General features: G+C 39.8%; 1 protein-coding gene and 1 pseudogene across 3 annotated transcripts; both read left to right on the top strand.

Annotated features, from left to right (window-relative positions):
- Positions 1 to 5,571: 5,571 nt before the first annotated feature.
- LOC145482307 (protein mono-ADP-ribosyltransferase PARP12-like) lies at positions 5,572 to 12,868 on the top strand (annotated as a pseudogene). The gene is made up of 6 exons (XR_014048756.1): positions 5,572 to 6,826; positions 9,166 to 9,937; positions 10,678 to 10,856; positions 11,229 to 11,385; positions 11,850 to 12,086; positions 12,454 to 12,868. The product of XR_014048756.1 is annotated as a protein mono-ADP-ribosyltransferase PARP12-like (transcript).
- Positions 12,869 to 17,047: 4,179 nt separating this feature from the next.
- LOC145481231 (protein mono-ADP-ribosyltransferase PARP11-like) lies at positions 17,048 to 22,915 on the top strand. Of its 2 annotated transcripts, none has more exons than XM_081459680.1 (5): positions 17,048 to 18,647; positions 19,418 to 19,618; positions 19,978 to 20,134; positions 20,632 to 20,868; positions 21,761 to 22,915. In XM_081459680.1, exons 1-5 carry the CDS (start codon positions 17,996 to 17,998, stop codon positions 22,173 to 22,175), a joined length of 1,662 nt encoding a protein of 553 aa, XP_081315806.1. In that variant the 5' UTR covers positions 17,048 to 17,995; the 3' UTR covers positions 22,176 to 22,915. The 2 variants fall into 2 exon arrangements, with proteins under 2 accessions (XP_081315806.1, XP_081315805.1); XM_081459679.1 differs by having other exon boundaries at positions 19,409 to 19,618.
- The last annotated feature ends 250 nt before the right edge of the window (positions 22,916 to 23,165 follow it).

Here is a 23,165-nt window from a genome sequence, read left to right as displayed (position 1 = left end):
GCAATTTCCCTCTATTTCATTATTCGTTCATATTTTATCTATTTATTATCTCCAAATAAATAATATTCCCGTAATGTGATGGGCAAGCGAGATGCCAACATTTAACCTAAGGTTAATGTTACAATCTTGTCTTACATGTTTTTCCATTTCATGCATTCATCAGAGAAAGACGGTACAATTATGATGTTTAACTCTAAGTAGTCATGAATAATAAATAAATAAATAAGTAGATAGATAGATAAATAAATAAATATTATGGACCACCTACAAGATCAGCAAAATAACAGCTTTCATACCCAATAATGTTCTAATACCGCAACAGTTTGTACTGATCATGCGAAATTGAGTTTTTATTATTTTGACTGTTAAAACCAATAGACCGTTAAGCATGCTTTTTCGTAATGGAGAATATAATCAATCACAAGGCCATAATTTTCCGCTATAATATTCTGCATTTCTCACAGTTTCCAGTTTTCTTCTACTGACCTGTCCTTAAGTTTGTGAAATAGATACAAATTCATTACCTTTGTCTAGGATATTACTTGCAGATATGTTATGAAATGATCTGAGGCTGCTCCTCCATATGCATCTGATATGTAACTTACTGAGCCTGAGACTTGGTGCAAGCAACCAAGAGTATTTGCACTTTTAATTTGTACTGGCTGTAGGTCTGATATTGTAGTTTTGCATTTGAGTGCTTTACTATATATTGCTCAGTACAGTTTATAATACCTTCAACTTTTTCCAACAAAACACTTTGGATTGTGAGATAATGTCTCTTCCACAGTGGGCCAGTAAATAAGGGGTTCAAGTTCCCTACTAAGAAATTCTATCCATGTTGAAATTATATGGGAAACAGATGCTGCACCAAAGCTAAATGCTAATTCTTCAATATGTAAATCTAGCCATATAATCTTCATCAAGATCATAAGCAACTGATTTTCAACTGATTTTCGCCTCGTGGATCCACAGCCACTTTGACAATGTAAAGTTCACTATTTGGACCAGGTTTTCCCCTACAGCCAGGCTTGCTGGGGCTTTGCTGGTAGTTTTTTGTTGTATTTAAATCACTGTTTGTTATCTTCCCCTTGTGGAAATGACTTTCCGGAAAACTTTGGGTTCTAGTTTGTTTAAAATAAATAAAAAAGTGCCTTAATTAGGACAGCCAGTATATAGTTTCATAAGGCTCTCTGGGTGTTTAATTCTATCTATACTGTCTAATATTTCTGTGAAAGTATTAGCTTGTACATGCAGAGATAAAAATGGCAAAAGGTGATCATTGTGCCGTATTTGGATGAGATAATGATCGCAGATTTCCCGAAAAGTATGTGGTTAAGAAGTCTTTATTAGAAGTCTTTATTAAGAAATCAGTCACAACATACCTGTGGCTTTACAATCAATAACAAACTAAGCTAAACTAGAAAAAACCTATCATATGTATTACAAGAAAGATTTTAAGAAATAAATTTAAAAAGACATCTATTTACAAAAGCCCGTTTGAATCGTTCCGTTTTTACATTAGGGAGTATGAAGTCATGGCCACTTTCTCTAAGAGCTCTGTTACGTTTGGGTGGGAGCAAGTCATATTATACATGGCCAGTGTCACTTGTGATTCTTTTGAAAAGATCACTGTCCCTATTCTTTATAACATCAGATATCAAAATGATCTTATTTGTATAGCCAAAACGATAGGCTCGCCGAAAAAAAGTGTCAATCCGATCTAAATATTTGCCTTGATAAGCGGAGCCCCACACTTCTAATCCATACAGAAATAATGACATTATTAAAGAGTCGAAGAGCTTACTAAGCTACATACATACTGATTAAACAGAGTACACAGACTTTGGTTTGCCCCTCAGCATCCCATAATAAACTTTACAATTAATTTATTCAAGATGGCCCCCGTATCAGTAAAAAGGTCTATTATGACAAGTATAGATAATACACCTGAGACAACAACTCTTGGTTTAGGTTTTAGACAATCGTTAATAAAGGCCACTCTTTGGGTAGCTTCATTCCAATAAACACTGGGAAAAGGCGCACTGAGTTGCGGGTTAAGTATTCCAAAAGAAAAAAAGATATACATGTTGTGAACTTCAACTCTGGTTTCGCATTGTATGTTTAACACTGACAAATTAAGCAAAATTTAAGAAAAAAGTGCAACAGTACTTGAAAAGAATTTGCCGTATTTGATTTAAAACGTTGCTAGTTTAGCTAACCTAATTGATAGCTATATAGGCATATCCTCTGTCGTTTTGCTGTGAGATCTTTAAGACAATAATAGCGGAGCTCTGGTGGCCCAAAGGGCCGCCAGGCGAAGCCCCATACTCATATAGGAAAGAAAAGGAAACCCATGAGTTGATTTTCTCATGGTTATCATGGATAGCAGTATTGCTAATGGACGTGTATGTACGACGGTGGCAACTATGACAGAGTCCTGTAAGATGGCAGCCATACTCCAGCTAATAGGTTGACAGAGACATGCAGCCTTAGTTTATGGCATCCTTCTTTGATATTGGACATCTATGTTCTGGTCAATTGACATCTGCTAAAATAAGGTATCCACTGACCAGTATCACGTGACGAGATCCCAGGTTCAAGTTTAGAGTTCGTCGAGGTCACATGTTTTTTTGAAGTTGACCACTGACTAAGTGCTGGTTTTCAATTGGATCTCGGGCTCATGTCAGGTTAACTTGTTGTAAACAGGGTGGGGTTGTTCAGAAGCTGGTTAATGCTAACTCAGGATTAAAAGTTAACCAAAGAATAAATTTTTTCTTCTATACAAATGCTTTTCACTGCTTTTGTTTTGTGCATTTTTATATTACTGAAACTCAAAACAGACAGTCTAAAAATATACAAGAAACCTCCCCGCAAAGTTACAAAACTCAAATGAAAATCCTCACTTATCCTGGTTTAGCATAATCAGGTTTTGAACAACCCTGCCCAGGAGCTCCCCTTTTAGGCTTGGCTAAATCTATATATTACAGTGAAACCTCTATTTAGCAGACACACATGACCTTCACTAAGGTTGCACAGTGAAATAAACTTCTGCACTAGCTGTTACCTAGCTATCTCTATCCTGAATTCAATTCTTGAACAACTTTGATGTTGTTTGTAATCTGTCTTCTCAAATTCTGTATGGGCTTGTCAATTTTCAATTGACTCTTCCATCCATCATGGTTAAACAGTTAATTCAATACTGCACTGTAAATTTAGGCTGGTATGTGCTTATAGAGGTTTTAACAATCCTACATCCCCTAAATAGTAGCCTGAAAACACATATGGATTTCCGGCTTTCATAAGCCGGAAATCCATGTGTGTTCACTGGCTGCCTTAATAGGGGTCCCCCCCTGAATTAGAGTTCTTTGTTAAGGGAAATATAAGATGCTAATTTTGGACCAGACTTAATGAAGAGTGTCTGCTTAATTCAATGTCAACATATTAAAATTAACTTTCAATTTACATTTGTTCCTAGTTCATGTAATTGGTTTACCTATATTAATATGGGTAGACTTAAATGAAACAGGTTTACCGTTGTAACTTCTAGTAATTGTATTGTAATATGGTTCTCTGAAATAAATGTTTTAGTCTGACATTGTGTTCATTATTTTCTAATACATGTAGAGTAAAGTTAAAAGTAGGCTTCTTAAAATCATGGAGCATGGTGGCCTCATGGTTAGTGCGCTTGGCTCCAAATCGAACAGTCCAGGTGTGAACCCTGGCCAGGGTCATTGTGTTGTGTTCTTAGGCCAGACACTTTATTCTCACAGTGCCTCTCTCCACCCAGGTGTATAAATGGGTACTGGCGAATTTAATGCAGGGGGTAACCATGCAATGGACTATTATCCCATCCGGGGTGGAGTAGATATACACGGTACAGAAACTGGGATAAGCTCCAGCCTAATTAGCCACTTGGCTCATATGCAGACTTTACCTTTAACTCATCCTTCCCTGCGTGGGGAGGACCTAGTAGCCTGCAGGGATCATGTTTACTGTAGGTAGTCTCGACCGCTATGTCGGTCGGTATATCGGTCGAGTGTCGGTCGATAGTCGACCGATATGTCGACCGAGAGTTGTTTGATAGTCGGTCGACACTCAGTCAACACTCAGTCGATAGCTGGTCGAGAGTCGGTCAGTGGTCAGTTGATATAGCAACCGACTATTGGCCGACTATCTCTCATTATTGGGCAGACGTATCTCGATGGAGTACTGGTCAAATTTCGGTGGGATATCAGTCAAGTGTCGGTGATGTATCAGTCAACTGTCACGCAAATATCACTCGTGTTGGCTGATATGTCAGTCGACAGTCGGTCGAGAGTCGCTCAACACTCGGTCGCTAGCTGGTCAATAGTCGGTCAGTGGTCTGTTGATATACCGACCAACTATTGGTCAACTATCGGCTGTTATTGCGCAGACGTATCTCAATTGAGTATCGGTCAAATGTCGGTGGGATATCAGTTGTGTCTTTTTGTGAGACGAGTTGTTGACAACTAGGCAGTTTCCCTTTTCGAAAAGGGAAAACTGCTTAGTTGTCGACAACTAATAGTTATCGAGAACTACGTTTTTGACCGATTTTCCCGTGTGTGGGAATGATTGGTTTAGTAGTCGACAACTAAACCAATCATTTTTACATGTAAATACGCCCGCTATTTTTAAAGTGTACTGCATTATATGAGCATGTGTGGTGAACATTAGTTCCCAAGCTCTCGCTGGCCTGACTTAGTTATCGCCAACCAACACTCCAATGTGTGGAACGCTTGGATCAGACAGAAGTACTTGTAGATAACTTTTAGTTGTCAATAACAAATTCCTGTCAACAACTAAATGTCTAGTCTGTGGAGGCCCTTAAAAGCGAGGAAAATGTGGTACATTCATTTGCAGCTCAGTGCTTTAAAGTATTATGCGCATTTTCGTTTTTTTTAGAAAACGGGAAATATTACGGCGAAGTTTTTGGATTTGAACCATGCATCTATAAATAAACTGTACTTGAATATTAAATACTACTGATAATGAACACTTTGTATTACCTATCATGGAGTGGAATTAATTTAACTAAGGGCCTGTATATATGTGGAGAAAAATTGGCCGTTGTAGGAGGATTACCCCGTGCCATCCTTGCCTGGCCATCACCAGAGCCATCTAATTCTCCGAGCGTTTACATGAAAAGGCACCTCTCATACCTAAGATCTGCAGGAGGAAGAGATCTTTCCAATGATACCCAAATCGGAGTGATTGTGCTAATTGAGCTTGAAATATGTAGAAAAACGTTTAGAAATTTGAGTGAAAAACTCGGGTAAAATTTCCCTTTTCATCCCTTGGCTACTCCATGGTAAGAATTCGCTGTTTCGATGATGCTTTCTCGGAAATTCTCGAACAAGCAAGCCCAGTAGAAGGCCAAAAGGAGGAAAAGGAAGAGTGACCTGTAAAAGTTGAAGTTTAGAGGAGACAGGGCCATAGCTTGTAACATGAACCGAGACACTTACCTCTGTCCAGTGGAAAATTTTAATTTTTTTTTTTTTTCAAGATCCTAATTAGGAACATATTAAAAATATGTAAATATGATTTTTTTTCCTGATTTTGCCTTGGAAATTTCATTTTTTTTAAGGCCTGGGAGATAGTAGAACAATCCATATCAGATTACTGTCAGAGGTTATAGGATGAGGGGAATAAACCTCAATTATGTGATACAATATGTGTTTTGCCAGTTTTGTTGGATTTGACCAACTAAAATCTAGTGAGTTGAATATTTTACAGTGTAATGTGTCAACATTGTTATTTCTGTGTAATTGACTTCAAATCATTTAAAAAGTACTAAAAATGTCCAGAGCATGAGATAGGTGAGTGTCCAGAACAAGAAATGTGAGTTTATGGAAGACGTGCAGAAACAAAGGTCAGTGCACATTAGTGTCAGGGATATGGCCAGAGTGGTGTGACATAACGCGATGGTTACATGACGCGCTTTCACGTCTTTGATGGCTCACCAACCGTGACGGGACGGGACGTTTGCAGGCTCAAATCCCGGAAGTATTTTCTATTTTGTTAAATTCTGAAACAATCTATAAAGCAAAGCTAGGCCTTAAAGCTAAAATGGAGAGGGCCATACTAAAAACAGCACTGGAAGAATTTGTAAAGCTTCTCTTAGAAAATGGAGGGGAGCTGGGGCTGGGCCATGCAGTATTACTTCTTTCCCAACGCAACCGCAAGTTTGTCTCAGATTATGGCGCGTTAGAATTCGTGAACAGGTTTCCGCAACTATTCAGTCAGACTAGACAAAAGAAATCCAAAGTAGTGGTGAAGTTGGATGTACCTCTACAGTTTTGTCCTCAAGCTGGAGAAACCGGTGGATGTACTGATAGAAGATGTGATCTGTTACATTTATGCCCTTTCTTTGTCAAAGAAAGCTGTAAATTTGGTGATAAATGTAAACGATCGCACGATTATCGCGACGAGCACACGATCCGTGTGGTGAGGCACTTCCGTCTTGATTTTCTTAGTTCCTCCCTTCTGCAGAAAATTCTGAAAATAATCGTGGACGAAGGCGAAATCCAGCGAGCTGCAGCAAATCGGTCTGTACCAGATATCTGCAAATTCTACAATAAAGGGGTGTGCAAGAAAGGCCAGCTTTGCCCGTGCCTGCATGTCTGCGAGCACTTTGTTGATGGTGATTGTAAATTCGGCGCGAAATGTAAGAGGGATCATGATTTTTCTGATGAGCATAATAGAACAGTTCTAAAACAATATGATATGGATGGCATTGGTGTCCGTAGAGTGCTTCAGCGCCTGAAGGGGAGAGAAAGAAAGAGGACTTTGAGTGCCAGTTCTGATGGTGAGAATCGATGATAATTTCAATGTCATGTTTTATTCATGTTGATTCATTTGATGTTTCATTTTCTATCGAAAATAACCCAGTTTTTGATCAACCCTTTGACTATCATTGGGGGAGGGGGGGGGGGGGTTGGCAAACATTGTTTGCTTTGGTACTTTTCTCTCTTTCATCTTGTACCCTTTCCTCCCAAATCACAATTTTAATTAAGTTAATTAGTTAAGACCCGGTTCATACGTCGCATTTCTGCCGTGTTGAATTCAATTCAGTTAAGTGCGGCAGAAATGCGACTGTCACTTCATACGTCACACTTGTTTCGAACTTTTTTTCAGAATTAATGCTGTCGGGTATGTCAGTCAGCGGAAAATGTTTCAGACGCAGAGTATTCAATATGGCAGACTGAGATACTGAGGTACGAAGGACTTAAATTTTGCGAAAAATTATCCGCCAATGGATCGAGAAGGAGAAGGCTGACAATACAGCAGTTTGTTTTGCAATATATTCAGGTTGCGTTGGGACGAGAGTGGCCAAGTTTCTTCATTCTCTTTGGTGGGACCAAATTTACGCATGCTCAATACATTAACATAATGTGGAATTAGATTCGACACAGCAGAAATTCAACGTTTGAATGACTGTCGCATCTCTGTCGGATAATGTGCAAAGCCCACTCGAACATGCAGCAGAAATGCGGCAGCCGATTCAGACATCAAATTTCTGTCCAATTTAATTGGTTGAATCGAATTCAACAGGGCAGAAATGCGACATATGGAGTGGGCCTAACTGACTAATCAATGACTAAATATTTTATCAATGATGATGCTGCCTTTTTATTCCATTTGTGAATTTTCTTCTCCCAAGAATAAAAGAGACCATGCAGATTACCTTAACAAGACATTACGGAATTACGGAACACGTCAATTGAACATGTAAATTAGCTTCCAAAAAAGTTAACAGGGCATGTGCAACTAGATGCAGAGATGCTGACAGATGTCAATCATTAAAATCCCAAGTGTATGTCAATGTCAAAACCATTGTTCCTAAAATTTGCTGGCGAAGCCTCAATCTATTCATCGTATAACAGTAGGTGCTAATTAGGAAGGCCATCTTGATTTAACTACTATTGTTGAGAAATACATCTTAGGTGTCATCATTTAAATTCAACAAACGCAAGAGCTTTGCGTAAACAAGTCCATAATAATTGTCAATTGGAGCAAACAAATAAACTTTTCAATTTGTCTAGAGCTTTTGGCGAACATATCCATCGGTTCAAATGCACGTACGATATCACCAAATTAACAAACAACAGAAAGCACAAACAAATGTGGACCTAATTTCTTTCTTCAAAAATAGTCTGTACAGAATAACAGAAAAAAACTTACAATTTACTCATCCTTTTCGCCTTACTCCTTTTGTGAGATCCAGTTATTTACCAAACAGCGTGATGAAAACTGGCAAACGCAGCACTTAAAGCTACTTGACAAAATGGTGTCGGCAAACCAAAGTGACCACTGGTTTCCTTCTCAGCGGGATTTTCTAAGTGATGGCCACTGCAGAAAAAATCCATCCCTCTCGCTTCACTCTTTACTTGAACATCAAAATCAAAACAGCTTTTTAAACTTCTCTCAGTACCGTGTATATTTCCATGCAGCTTGTGTTTATTTCCACGCGGCAGTCGATTGTCGTGTCTTTTGTAGTGAAATATTTTTCGCATAGTTTTGCATAAGCCTGCTTTGTTTCCTTAGTTCATAGCTAGCAATGATTAAAAAGAACATTTTTACACTTTTTCACAATACTAATTGCTCCTATTGTCTCGAATGGACTGAGAGGGAGAATTATTTAACTCCCTTTGGGAGTTCTGGTTTTGAAGTCAAAGGGAACTGAAAACAGCGGCAAAGCTTTATGGGTGAGCAAAGCATCTCGGGTACCCCACTTTTTTCAGCCGACGTGTTTCAATGGGCGCAGTTCCGTAACGAACAAATGATAAAAGAGGTTTTAAAGTGGTGCAGGTCAACTGTTCTGGTTTACACCATCAACTCTGGCTCTCTGTCCATTTCAAAGCAGTAGTATGGTTTAGCGGTCAATAAAGCTTTTTAAAGCCACACCCACACCCAGATTGGTCTGTGTAAGGGGTGTAATTCAAATTTTCCACTGAGCATCCCCAAACACATGGAAGCCCCCACCCCCCTTCCCCCACCAGGGTTTTTTCCATTTGTCACCCCTCATTATTTTCTGGGACTCTTCATTTTGCACATCATTTTATTGATAATTAAACATTAATTAACTATTTGTTCTACATTTTGTTGACCTCTTTCTATGCTTTCTCTTCGTTTTTTGATTAGCAGGAGATGCTACCCCTGTGCGAAGAAGTCTGGTACAGAGCCCAGTGAGCAATACTGGTGGTAACTTTCCGATGCCACCACCATCGCAGAGATCAGTTTCCACTCACTCTCTACCAGAGATCTGTAAATTCTACAGCAAAGCAACCTGCAAAAAAGGCGAACAGTGCCACTGCCTACACGTGTGTGAGCATTTCATTAATGGTGATTGCAAATTTGGTGAAAAGTGTAAGAGAGAACACGATTTCTCCGATTCACACAATAGAAGAATTTTAAAAGAACATGATATGGGCAACATTAGTGAACTTAAAGTCCTGGAACGTCTCCAAACAAGAGAAAGGAAGCGAACTGTGTGCACAAGTTCTGATGGTGACAGGCCAGAACAGTTAATGTCTTCATCAGCAAATGCTATTGGTGTTCCTTCCATTCAAGCAAATAATAACACTGGCAAGGATACTGAAATTTGTGGATTTCACTTACGTGGCAAATGTAACTATGGTAACAGCTGCATCCACCGTCACACAGAACTACCTTATTTGTGGGAATTTGCTGTACAGGGTGATGACAAATGGGAGAGCTTTTCAATTGACCTGAACATGACACTGGAGCGTGCTTACTGTGATGTCAGAAATGACATTTCGGAAACTGTGACAATTAAGGGTTCTCTTTGCCATGTCCGTTTTCAAGACATGACTGCTGTTCCACTCGGCTCTGGAACGCTTGTTGGTATGTATCTGCTACGTGGTAAATTTGAGAGCAAAGAGGGGACTCAGGGTGGGTGAGTGGGTTGCATTATAGAGACTGCTATATATCTTGGCCCTATTTCCAGTATCCATGTGGTTTTAAGACCAGCTGAATACATATTAAGCAAGTCCCTCCTTAGCACAAATGTATCATGATTGACCTCCCAAGGAAATACTTATTAAGGACCATATAAAACCTCCTGATCATGATGGGAGGGAAAGTTAAGCGACTAGAAGAAGATCTACTCCCCTTGTATGATATGAAAGTCCGTTGCAGGGTTACCCCAACCCTAACAGTAAATTTGCCAATACCCATTTTTACTCCCAGGTGGAGAGAAGAAGCACTGTGAGAGTGACGTGTCTTTCCTAGGGCCATCACTCAAACCTGAGCCACTTAACTTGGAGTAAAGCTAACCTGTAGGCCACTGCCTCTCTATAGGAGGGTGTCCACAAACTCTACCTGTCGTTCCTTGAATAAAATTGTATTGGAGGTCTTGGGAGACATTATTATCCTGTCTAAAGTTAGTAATGTGTCGTTCCAGAAAGAAAAAACCCTTCCCCATTAAAATTTCCAGTGAGCTTCTTTGGGTGGATACAGATATTTCCTGGAACTGCACAATAATGTAATGTTCATGTTATGTCCACCAGGATAAAAACTCAGTGTCCCCTTAAAGAAGCTCTCCCAAACTGTATACAGTAGTTTCCACTCAGAGGCGATGTCTAACCAGTTCATCTTTGTTCTAGCTATATCAGCTTCAAATGCTAAGTTTCCAAGGGTTCGAAGACTGTCCACCATATCATCAGTAATTGCTGCAGCTGGCCATGTTTTTAGCACAAGATGGCAGTGGTATTGGCAAGATGAGACTGGCAAGTGGCAGTCATATGACACTCCTGGTGATGGACATGCTGTCAACACTACAAGGAGTCGGTGTTTTGAAACAGACTATGTAGCAGGTACGACAACTGTACTGGTAAGAAAGTGGTGGATAAGATCAGTGAAAGCAGCTAGGAAGCAAAAGGGACTGTGTGGTAGAAATGAGAGCTGGGACTATCAGTTACAAGAAAGAAGTATCAGGCACCATTTGATAAATAGGAAACAAAAACAAAAAGGACTGTGGTTACTAGGTAAAACACAAAAGAATGTGGTAGGTAAGAATCAGAATGGACTATGTGTTAAGTAAGAATTAAGCGAGGGCACCATGAGTTACGTACTAAGGGGTTAAGACATGACCTTAACGATAGTATATGGAAGGGAGTGCCAGATGAGTTTGTTCTTTCTTGAATGTGTCAGTCATCCAACATATCATCGCTGCAATTCATTTGCAGGAAAGGACACTCATGCATTTAGTGCAGGCCATCACCACTACACTTTGCACTTTAAAGAATGGCGCCAACAGAACAATGTGCATAAAACCAAAAGACCCGTTAGAAGAAGACCTGCAGAGTTTGTTTCCAAAGAGAACATGAAAGACATTGTTCAAAGGTAATTAAATTCAGTGCCCGAGGGAAGTCCCATCTAAAGTATACAGGGGTGCTCGACGGAAATTTTGAAAAGAACCCCTAAGAGATACCAAGATCCTCTTTTGTGGGCGTGGCTTGAATTTTTTTCACCCCTAAGAGGTACCAATTCTAAAACAACGCATTAACTGACACTTGCATAATTTTTAATAGCATTAAAGACGATTGTTTCGAATACCTTTTACTCGTACAGTTGATTATCAAATATCTCCTGTCATATTTTTTTTCCGCACAATACCCTAAAAGGTACTGCAAAAGCTCTCGAATTGGACTTTTGAGCCTGAACTCCCTAACAGGTACTAAAACTCTCCCAGGGAGGGCGGCAGTGTTGCGTAGGTTGCAAAAAAGAAAACAAATAAGCAGACAAAATAAGAAATGGTTTATTTCTCAAAAGAATATGATAATCATGATCTCTTGTTTTTCAATCAGACGGAGAGCAGCTGTCATGGCCGTTCCAGCAAGCTCAGCTTCCACTGAATCAGAAAGTTTACCAACCCATTGGACGCCCATTCCTGAAGGCAAAGACTACTCCTGTGTGGTTTTGCAAACCATTTCTGATGAATACAAGAAGACTGAGAAAACATTTCAAGAGACCATGGATGGACGTCACGAAATCATCAGGATCGAGCGAGTGCAGAACCCGGATTTGTGGATTCCATACGTACAGTAAGTCGGTCAAGGGCCGGTCAGTTTGCAGGCTTTCATATTAGCTTATGTTCAGAAAAAAAATACTCATATTTCAGGACATGTTCTTTCAGTTGTTTACAGAGAGGTGCATAAGGCGGTTAAGTATTTCTTCCGAGGAAACTTTTCGAAAGGGACTTAGCAGCCTTCTCCTGCTACTACTTCCACAGAGCAACTACTTTCGCAGGGCTCGCCGCTATTTTCGAGGAGATTCACATACAACAATGAAACCGTTACTTTCGGAATCGATCCGGAACTTAACGCAACATTATTGCATTAACATACAGTATTAATAGTTAGTGTGATAAAATGCTTTCTCTGTCCTTTTTTCTTCGTTTGCAATTTGCAGAAGAAAAATCCGCATGGCTAAGAAATCTGGCAAAGAACCTGAGGAGCGGCAACTTTTCCATGGCACAAACCCCGAAACTGCCAAGGCCATCTGCCAGCAAGGGTTTGACTGGCGAATGTGTGGAAAACATGCCACGTCTTATGGAAAGGGAAGTTATTTTGCTTGTAAAGCCAACTATTCACACCGTTATTCAAATCACGGTGTTTCTCGAGGTTGTAAGCAAATGTTCTTGGCTAGAGTAGTGGTGGGTTCTTACGCTAGAGGTGACAGTACCCTGACTCGACCTCCACCTAAGGATCCGTCGAAGCCAAATGTGTTGCACGATTCGTGCTGCGATAACACAGCTAATCCAGCATTGTTTGTCATCTTTGAAAACGGGCAGTCTTAGCCTGAGTTCTTGATCACATACCTTTGATCTGGACCCTCTGCTGCCATACGGTACCATACCGTACCGTACAATAGCGTAACGTAACGTATCATATCGTAAAGTACTGTAACGCACCACTGTTACTTTACGTGTTTTGCAATATTTGAAGTTATTTTCATATGTTTCTAAGAACTTTCACATAGTCTAGGTTTTCTTAGTTTTAGGTAGAAATTTGCCAATTATGATAACTTTAGATAATATACCTGAGAGAACAACTCTTGATTTAGGTTTGTGACAATCCTTAATAAAGGCCAATCTTTACGTAACTTCATTCCAACACAGGGAAAAGGCGCATTGAGTTGCGGGTTATATAATAGGTGCATTTTGCTTAGAGAAAAAATTATATTCATGTCGTGTACTGACATTCTGGTATTGTATTGCAAGTTTAACACCGATAAATGAAGCAAAATTTAAGAAAAACGTGCGACAGTACTTGAAAAGAATTCGCGACATTCGATGGACAAACGTTGCTAGCCTGCTAGCCTAGTTGATAGCTATATAGCTAGGGATAGATCACTTGATAGATAAGCGCAAATTGTTTGACCGTTTTCTAAATTTATTGATACTATAAAGATTTCAAATGTCGAAGTTGTCGAAAAACAAGAATTAATTTTTGCTATTATCCCTAATCGTACATATTTGTGTTTGTGATGTCTTAGGGTTCAGTTGAACATTACCCCGTAAACGTAAACAAAATTAAAAGTTATGAATAAAGCAAAAAACAAAAACAAAAAAGAAACAAATCTAAAACCAAAAGCAGTAAAAGAAAGGTCTCAGTTGTCAGCTTGCTGCATTTATGAACTAGAAATTTTAGGTAAGAGGTGAAAGCAAAAAGGTAACTACCATTCACTCCAGCTGTCTGTGTGAATGGAAAGGAAACCGGCGGGCTGTAATCAGTCGTGGGTGAATGTTTTGATTGGACGGAGTCATACATCACCTGTTGTTGAACCAAATTTACGTTTCTTGTTCGATGCACTTAACTGGCTTGAAAGTTGTGTGCATCATGCAAGCGTGCTAGTAGTTTTATTGTCGATAACTAAATTTTCAAGTTTTGGAAACTTGTCGTCAAACACTTGCTGCACGCAATAGTTGATTGGTTCAATACAGTCGCCGGATAACATTTTATGATCAGTCTTAGGACTTCCAACTGAACGATAGCAATTTTTGCGGAAAGCCTCGGTGTTGAGGCCCTAAGACACTTATTAGTAGGCAGCAGCATGAGTACAGTAGACTTCAGATTTCATGTTGTATGAACGCTTTCAAAAAGTGTTACTTACACAGAAATCATTTCGAGTGAGAGGCGCAATGCCTTAGTGATCAGTACTTTAAACTCTGGATCCAAAGATCTTGGTTTGAGCCCGGTCGGATCATTGTGTTGTGTTCCTGGGTAAGGCACTTAACTCTCACAGTACCTGTCTCCACCCAAGAGAGCCAATGGGTACTGGGGTATGGTTGGGATAACTAACAAAATGTTAGAGATAGTGATATGTGATGGACTAGCATCTGGGGCCCCTTTCTCGCAAGTCCCGGTAGCTAGTGATCCCGAAAAGCTGTTTTTTGTTTGCCGTTTTTACATCCAAGATCTAGGTATTAATAGTTTTGACATTCACACTAAAATGTCAGGAAACGAAACAGAATTGACCGGCTTTTGAGCTAAAACCCGCAGTACTATTCCTGAGATTTATATCTTAAAATTTGGCTACGGGTCCGTTAAGTTACCGGGACTTTCGAGAAACAGGCCCCTTGGTGATTTAATTAATGATTGTGGCTATAGTATCCTGTAACAGGGAGTGCTTCTACCGAAGCCTGAGTTAAATGCCCCTTTCAAAAAAGAAAACAAATAAACAAACAAACAAAAAACAAATGCGACAAAGAAAAAAAAAGTTTAATTAAAAAGAAAAAAAGGAAATCCCACTGAGTAACATTACGTAGAGCTTGTAGGAACTCGAAGAAAAACGTCAAAACGGTAGTGGAGGTATACAGTTATTCAAGTAAGGAAAATTAGATAGTATTAAAACTGAGCCATTATGGCATGTAAGACGTACCTCCTGTAGCAAATACTGGGTATCATGATATAGTTTAAGTCTGATTAGACAGCGCAGAATAGAACCAGAAAGTAAAACCCGTCTCACTTGTAGCGACTCTAGAGGATTGGTATGAAATTTTCGAAATCTGGTCCATCCCAAAAGCCAATATTGAAAAGATTCGGTCTAAAGGCAATGATTTATTTTTTACCTCTTTCAGACTTTTTGAAGTTATATTCGCATTTTCGTTTATATATTTTTTTGGACTGGCTTATTGTTCAAAGCAGAAAGCCCAAGAGCCTGTTCAGTTACACAATGGAATCATCCCGGTATTGGGGGCAACTTCTCTCAGTTTTACGAGTGGTATCTACAGCCTTGGTCACAATAATTAGAAAACATCATTCTATACGCATTTTGCACCCCCCCCCCCACCCCTTCCCCACTCCTGTACGTGCAATAATGACATAACACTTTCATCTAACATAATTTTTGTATTTTACCATTTTCCAACATTGAAAGGGAGAAATGAGGGTGCTGACACTTATTCTGAAGGTATTACGGTTATGGTTTCATGTTTTTGCTCATTTTCCAACACAATTTGTCCATGGTTGTAGATATACTGTAGAAGTTGTGAACATTTTTTGCTTTTATCCATGGCATTTCGTCCTATTAGTAAAACGGGTTTTGTTTTTACGCTCGTAGATAGATTTAGGGTTTTTTAAGTTTTGATGAAGATGTCTGTTTTATATCTCTATTTAGCATGCATAAACAAGCAAAAGCTAACGATAAAACACAACGTTTGGGTGTCTTCATGACGCCTTTGTCGTCTGAGGTAATGAAAAATAAGGAATGCAAATTCTGCGAGTTATTAAAGGTGTATGTACAGGGGCGTAGCTAGGGGGGTCCTGGGGTGCCCGTGATCCCCCCTTTTGTAAGCTTTTTTTAAGCAAACAACCTACAACAGGTGGTGAAAACGACATCATAATCTGGTGAATACCCTCACTTTGACAGTGTGAGCCCCCTTTGAAAAATCCTGCCTACGCCCCTTATGTATTTCTTATTTTCCAATAACTTGACAATGGCGTCATGAAGACACAGAAACGTTGGTTTGTATCGCTAGTTTTTAATTGTATTTTTGGTGTTAAAACACAACGAAATACTCATTTATAGTGTAGATGACAATAAAGTCAATAAAATTAATTCGTGTTATAAATGGTAAACGTTGTACTATGTATCGAGTTCACTCACTCATCCTCATCGGGCCAATGAGGACTCTTGAGGACTCTCCAGTTCAATTTACGCTAAATCAAAAGAAGCGGGAATTTTTACCTGATGAACAGTTTTCAACCCGAATTCTTATAACGCCATGCGCCATTCAAGATTTTTTTTTTCTGTCCTTAACTTTTACGACTTGAGAATGTCAAACAATTCCTATTTATACTGTATTACCCAGAAAATAATAAGCACTCGAGACCGTCCCAGATTAATATTTTGTCCCTTCACTCTACCCCTTCCCGATTTTGGGCAAAAAAGGTTCTTCATTTGCTTTCCCCTCTGACTAACCACTTTTACAACCTTTTCACTTACATTATTTTGGCTGGATGCGCGCGCTCGTTCTTGTCAATTATTATTTAATTATGACGAGAGTTTTTTGCTTATGCCGTCACAATGGACGCCAAGCCTTGTACGAGAAAGAGACAGAACTTTTCATCTTTAAACTATTCAGAGTTAAAAACAACTCGAATCGAAGAACTTTATAAAATAAGTTTTGCCTTTGAAGAGTGTCACGTGATTCTTTATTGCCGCGGCTGCCAAACGAAATTGGCGGGAAAATTCGATGAAGAAATGCGAAATGGCGACAACTTCTCCGTCCGTTAGTGAACTGACAGCATTTAGGAAGATTTCAAAAGGTAAGGACTCACCTATATGATCATATAACATCTTAGGTAAATAACGCTGAAGTAGAGCAAATATTTTTATGATTTCTATAATGTAAACCTATAAAAGCAAAAAGGTTTCTAGGTAAGCTTCTTTTTAGGTCATTTGAAGATGTCTCAAGTGCCGGTTTTTCATTTCAAGCGCGGTCGTAGACAGACAAAAATTGCTACTGAGACAATATCAGAAAAAACTGGCAAACGCAGCACTTAAAGCTACTTGACAAAATGGTGTCGGCAAACCAAAGTGACCACTGGTTTCCTTCTCAGCGGGATTTTCTAAGTGATGGCCACTGCAGAAAAAATCCATCCCTCTCACTTCACTCTTTACTTGAACATCAAAATCAAAACAGCTTTTTAAACTTCTCTCAGTACCGTGTATATTTCCACGCAGCTTGTGTTTATTTCCACGCGGCAGTCGATTGTCATGTCTTTTGTAGTGAAATATTTTTCGCATAGTTTTGCATAAGCCTGCTTTGTTTCCTTAGTTCATAGCTAGCAATGATTAAAAAGAACATTTTTACACTTTTTCACAATACTAATTGCTCCTATTGTCTCGAATGGACTGAGAGGGAGAATTATTTAACTCCCTTTTGGGAGTTCTGGTTTTGAAGTCAAAGGGAACTGAAAACGGCGGCAAAGCTTTATGGGTGAGCAAAGCATCTTGGGTACCCCACTTTTTTCAGCCGACGTGTTTCAATGGGCGCGATTCCATAATGAACAAATGATAAAAGAGGTTTTAAAGTGGTGCAGGTCAACTGTTCTGGTTTACACCGTCAACTCTGGCTCTCTGTCCATTTCAAAGCAGTAGTATGGTTTAGCGGTCAATAAAGCTTTTTAAAGCCACACCCACACCCAGATTGGTCTGTGTAAGGGGTGTAATTCAAATTTTCCACTGAGCATCCCCAAACACATGGAAGCCCCCACCCCCCTCCCCCCACCAGGGTTTTTTTCCATTTGTCACCCCTCATTATTTTCTGGGACTCTTCATTTGCAAATCACTTTATTGATAATTCAACATTAATTAACTATTTGTTCTACATTTTGTTGACCTCTTTCTATGCTTTCTCTTTGTTTTTTGATTAGCAGGAGATGCTACCCCTGTGCGAAGAAGTCTGGTACAGAGCCCAGTGAGCAATACTGGTGGTAACTTTCCAATGCCACCACCATGGCAGAGATCAGTTTCCACTCACTCTCTACCAGAGATCTGTAAATTCTACAGCAAAGCAACCTGCAAAAAAGGCGAACAGTGCCACTGCCTACACATGTGTGAGCATTTCATTAATAGTGATTGCAAATTTGGTGAAAAGTGTAAGAGAGAACACGATTTCTCCGATTCACACAATAGAAGAATTTTAAAAGAACATGATATGGGCAACATTAGTGAACTTAAAGTCCTGGAACGTCTCCAAACAAGAGAAAGGAAGCGAACTGTGTGCACAAGTTCTGATGGTGACAGGCCAGAACAGTTAATGTCTTCATCAGCAAATGCTATTGGTGTTCCTTCCATTCAAGCAAATAATAACACTGGCAAGGATACTGAAATTTGTGGATTTCACTTACGTGGCAAATGTAACTATGGTAACAGCTGCATCCACCGTCACACAGAACTACCTTATTTGTGGGAATTTGCTGTACAGGGTGATGACAAATGGGAGAGCTTTTCAATTGACCTGAACATGACACTGGAGCGTGCTTACTGTGATGTCAGAAATGACATTTCGGAAACTGTGACAATTAAGGGTTCTCTTTGCCATGTCCGTTTTCAAGACATGACTGCTGTTCCACTCGGCTCTGGAGCGCTTGTTGGTATGTATCTGCTACGTTGTAAATTTGAAAGCAAAGAGGGGACTCAGGGTGGGTGAGTGGGTTGCATTATAGAGACTGCTATATATCTTGGCCCTATTTCCAGTATCCATGTGGTTTTAAGACCAGCTGAATGCATATTAAGCAAGTCCCTCCTTAGCACAAATGTATCATGATTGACCTCCCAAGGAAATACTTATTAAGGACCATATAAAACCTCCTGATCCTGATGGGAGGGAAAGTTAAGCAACTAGAAGAAGATCTACTCCCCTTGTATGATATGAAAGTCCATTGCAGGGTTACCCCAACCCTAACAGTAAATTTGCCAATACCCATTTTTACTCCCAGGTGGAGAGAAGAAGCACTGTGAGAGTGAAGTGTCTTTCCTAGGGCCATCACTCAAACCTGGGCCACTTAACTTGGAGTAAAGCTAACCTGTAGGCCACTGCCCCTCTATAGGAGGGTGTCCACAAACTCTACCTGTCGTTCCTTGAATAAAATTGTATCGGAGGTCTTGGGAGACATTATTATCCTGTCTAAAGTTAGTAATATGTCGTTCCAGAAAGAAAAAACCCTTCCCCATTAAAATTTCCAGTGAGCTTCTTTGGGTGGATACAGATATTTCCTGGAACTGCACAATAATGTAACGTTCATGTTATGTCCACCAGGATAAAAACTCAGTGTCCCTTTAAAGAAGCTCTCCCAAACTGTATACAGTAGTTTCCACTCAGAGGCGATGTCTAACCAGTTCATCTTTGTTCTAGCTCTATCAGCTTCAAATGCTAAGTTTCCAAAGGTTCGAAGACTGTCCACCATATCATCAGTAATTGCTGCAGCTGGCCATGTTTTTAGCACAAGATGGCAGTGGTATTGGCAAGATGAGACTGGCAAGTGGCAGTCATATGACACTCCTGGTGATGGACATGCTGTCAACACTACAAACAGTCAGTGTTTTGAAAGAGACTATGTAGCAGGTACGATAACTGTACTGGTAAGAAGGTGGTTGATAAGATCAGTGAAAGCAGCTTTGTGTTGGATAGGAAGCAAAAAGGACTGTAGTAGAAATGAGAGCTGGGACTATCAGTTACAGGAAAGAAGTAACAGGCACCATTTGATAACTAGGAAACAAAAACGACTGTGGTTACTACGTAAAACACAAAAGAATGTGGTAGGTGAAGAATCAAAAGAGACTATGTGTTAAGTACGAATTAAGCAAGGGCACCATGAGTTATGTATTAAGAAGGAAAGAAATTAGCTGAAAGATGCCAGATGAGTTTGTTCTTTCTTAAATGTGTTAGTCATTTAACATATCATCGCTGCAATTCGTTTGTAGGAAATGACACTCATGCATTTAGTGCAGGCCATCACCGCTACACTTTGCACTTTAAAGAATGGTGCCAACAGAACGATGTGCATAAAACCAAAAGACTTGTTAGACGAACACCTGCGGAGTTTGTTTTCAAAGAGAACATGAAAGACATCGTTCAAAGGTAAATAAAGAATTCAAAATAATCAGTAATTTGGAAAAAGTGGCAGTGCCCGAAGGAAGTGCCATTTAAAAAATACAGGGGTGCTCAACGGTAATTTTGAAAAGAACCCCTAAGAGATACCAAGATCTTCTTTTGTGGGCGTGGCTTGATTTTTTTTCACCCCTAAGAGGTACCAATTCTAAAACAACGTATTAACTGACACTTGCATAATTTTTAATAGCATTAAAGACGATTGTTTCCAATACCTTTTACTCGTACAGTTGATTATCAAATATCCCCTGTCATATTTTTTTTTCCGCTCAATACCCTAAAAGGTACTGCAAAAGCTCTCGAATTGGACCTTTTGAGCCTGAACTCCCTAAGAGGTACCAAAACTCTCCCAGGGAGGGCGGCAGTGTTGCGTAGGTTGCAAAAAAAAAACAAATAAGCAGACAAAATAAGAAATGGTTTATTTCTCAAAAGAATATGATAATCATGATCTCTTGTTTTTCAATCAGACGGAGAGCAGCTGTCATGGCCGTTCCAGCAAGCTCAGCTTCCACTGAATCAGAAAGTTTACCAACCCATTGGACGCCCATTCCTGAAGGCAAAGACTACTCCTGTGTGGTTTTGCAAACCATTTCTGATGAATACAAGAAGACTGAGAAAACATTTCAAGAGACCATGGATGGAAGTCACAAAATCATCAGGATTGAGCGAGTGCAAAACCCGGATTTGTGGACTCAGTACACACAGTAAGTCAAGATCTAAAAGCGTTGAGTTTGCTAGCTTTTATATCAGCTTATGTTCACAAACAAAATCTTCATCAATAAAGCCTGGTTTTCACTAGCGACGCAAGCACAAGCGCAATTCAATTCTTATTTCACCATGAAAGCGGCCTTGACGCAGGCATAAGCACAAGCGCAAGCACAAGAACAAGGATCAATTTCTTTTTTCCTTTTTCTTGTGCTTGCGCTTATGCTTGCGTTTGCGCTGCAACAAGTGAAAGCGATATATCGCCCAGGCATAACACAAGCACAAGGATATTTACCACACGTGGATATGTTTGGCCAATGAAAACACTGGATCCAGATTACCTCACGCCTAAACAGTTCGAAATTGCTTGTGCTTGTGTTTGCGTCGAACTTTGTTTTCACTTAGGTCATCCCTATTGCTTACGCTTGTGCTTGCGCTTGTGCTTGCGCTTGTGCTTGCGCTTGTGCTTGCGCTTGTGCTTGCGCTTGTGCTTGCGCTTGTGCTTGCGCTTGTGCTTGCGCTTGTGCTTGCGCTTGTGCTTGCGTCTGCTTGCGTCGCTAGTGAAAACCAGGCTTAAGGGAGGACAGAATTTCAGGGCATAATCTTTTAAAGAGGCTGTTTCGTATTTCTTCCAGAAATTTTTTAGAGGGATTTAGCAGCCTTCTATCACTAATTCTACAGAGCAACTACATGTACTTTGGCAGAGTTCGCCGCTATTTTCGAGAAGATTCGCTGACAACAATGAAATGCCTTTGATTCTTTAGAGGTCCGTTACGTTCAGAACTTTGCGCAACATCATTGCATTAGCAGACAGTATAGTTTACTAAATTAACAGTGTGATAACCGAATGCTTTCTTCTTTCCCCCTTTTTCCTTCGTTTGCAATTTACAGAAGAAAAAGCCGCATGGCTAAGAAACCTGGCAAAGAACCTGAGGAGCGGCGACTTTTCCACGGCACTAAGCCCGACACTGCTAAGGCCATCTGCCAGCAAGGGTTTGACTGGCGAATGTGTGGAAAACATGGAACAGCTTATGGAAAGGGAAGTTATTTTGCTTGTAACGCCAACTATTCACACCGTTTCCCCAATCACGGTGTTTCTCTAGGTCATAAGCAAATGTTCTTGGCTAGAGTAGTGGTGGGTTCTTACACTAGCGGTAACAGTTCCCTGACTCGACCTCCGCCCAAGGATCCATCTAAGCCAAATGTGTTGCACGATTCGTGCTGCGATAACACAGCTAATCCAGCATTGTTTGTTATCTTTGAAAACGGGCAGTCTTATCCTGAGTTCTTGATCACATACCTCTGATCTGGACCTTCTACTGCCATACGGTACCATACCTTACCGTACAATAGCGTAACGTAACGTATCATACCGTAAAGTACTGTAACGCACCACTGTTACGTTACTTGTTTTGCAATATTTGAAGTTATTTTCATATGTTTCTAAGAACTTTCACATAGCCTACAATTGTAGGTTTTCTTAGATTTAGGTAGAAATTTACCAATTATGATAAGTTTAGATAATATACCTAAGAGAACAACTCTTGGTTTAGGTTTTAGACAATCCTTAATAAAGGCCACTCTGCGTAACTTCATTCCAACACAGGGAAAAGGCGTACTGAGTTGCGGGTTATATAGTAGGTGCATTTTCCAGAGAAAAAAAATATTCATGGCGTGTACTGCAACTCTGGTATTGTATTTGACACCGATAAATGAAGCAAAATTGAAGAAAAACGTGCGACAGTACTTGAAAAGAATTCGCGACATTCGATTGACAAACGTTGCTAGCCTGCTAGCCTAGTTGATAGCTATATAGCTAGGGATAGGACACTTGGTAGGTAAGCGCAGATTGTTAGTTGACCGTTTTCTAAATCTATCAATACTATAAAGATTTCAAATGCTATTATCCCTAATCGTACATATTTGTGTTTGTCAGGTCTTAGGGTTCATTTGAACATTACCCCGTAAACGTAAACAAAATGAAAAGTTATGAAAAAAGCAAAAAAAACAACAACAAAAAAGAAACAAATCTAAAACCAAAAGCAGTAAAAGAAAGGTCTCAGTTGTCAGCTTGCTGCATTTATGAACTAGAAATTTTAGGGAAGAGGGGAAAGCAAAAAAGTAACTACCGTTCACTCCAGCTGTCTGTGTGAATGGAAAGGAAACCGGCGGGCTGTAATCAGTCGTGGGTGAATGTTTTGATTGGACGGAGTCATACATCGCCTGTTGTTGAACCAAATTTACGTTTCTTGTTCGATGCACTTTACTGGCTTGAAAGTTGTGTGCATCATGCAAG

This window comes from Orbicella franksi, chromosome 3 (genome assembly GCF_964199315.1).
Source record: "Orbicella franksi chromosome 3, jaOrbFran1.1, whole genome shotgun sequence".
NCBI lineage: Eukaryota > Metazoa > Cnidaria > Anthozoa > Scleractinia > Merulinidae > Orbicella > Orbicella franksi.
The sequence above is the reverse complement of the archived record's forward strand: the minus strand, read 5'-3'. Positions and strand labels throughout refer to the sequence as shown.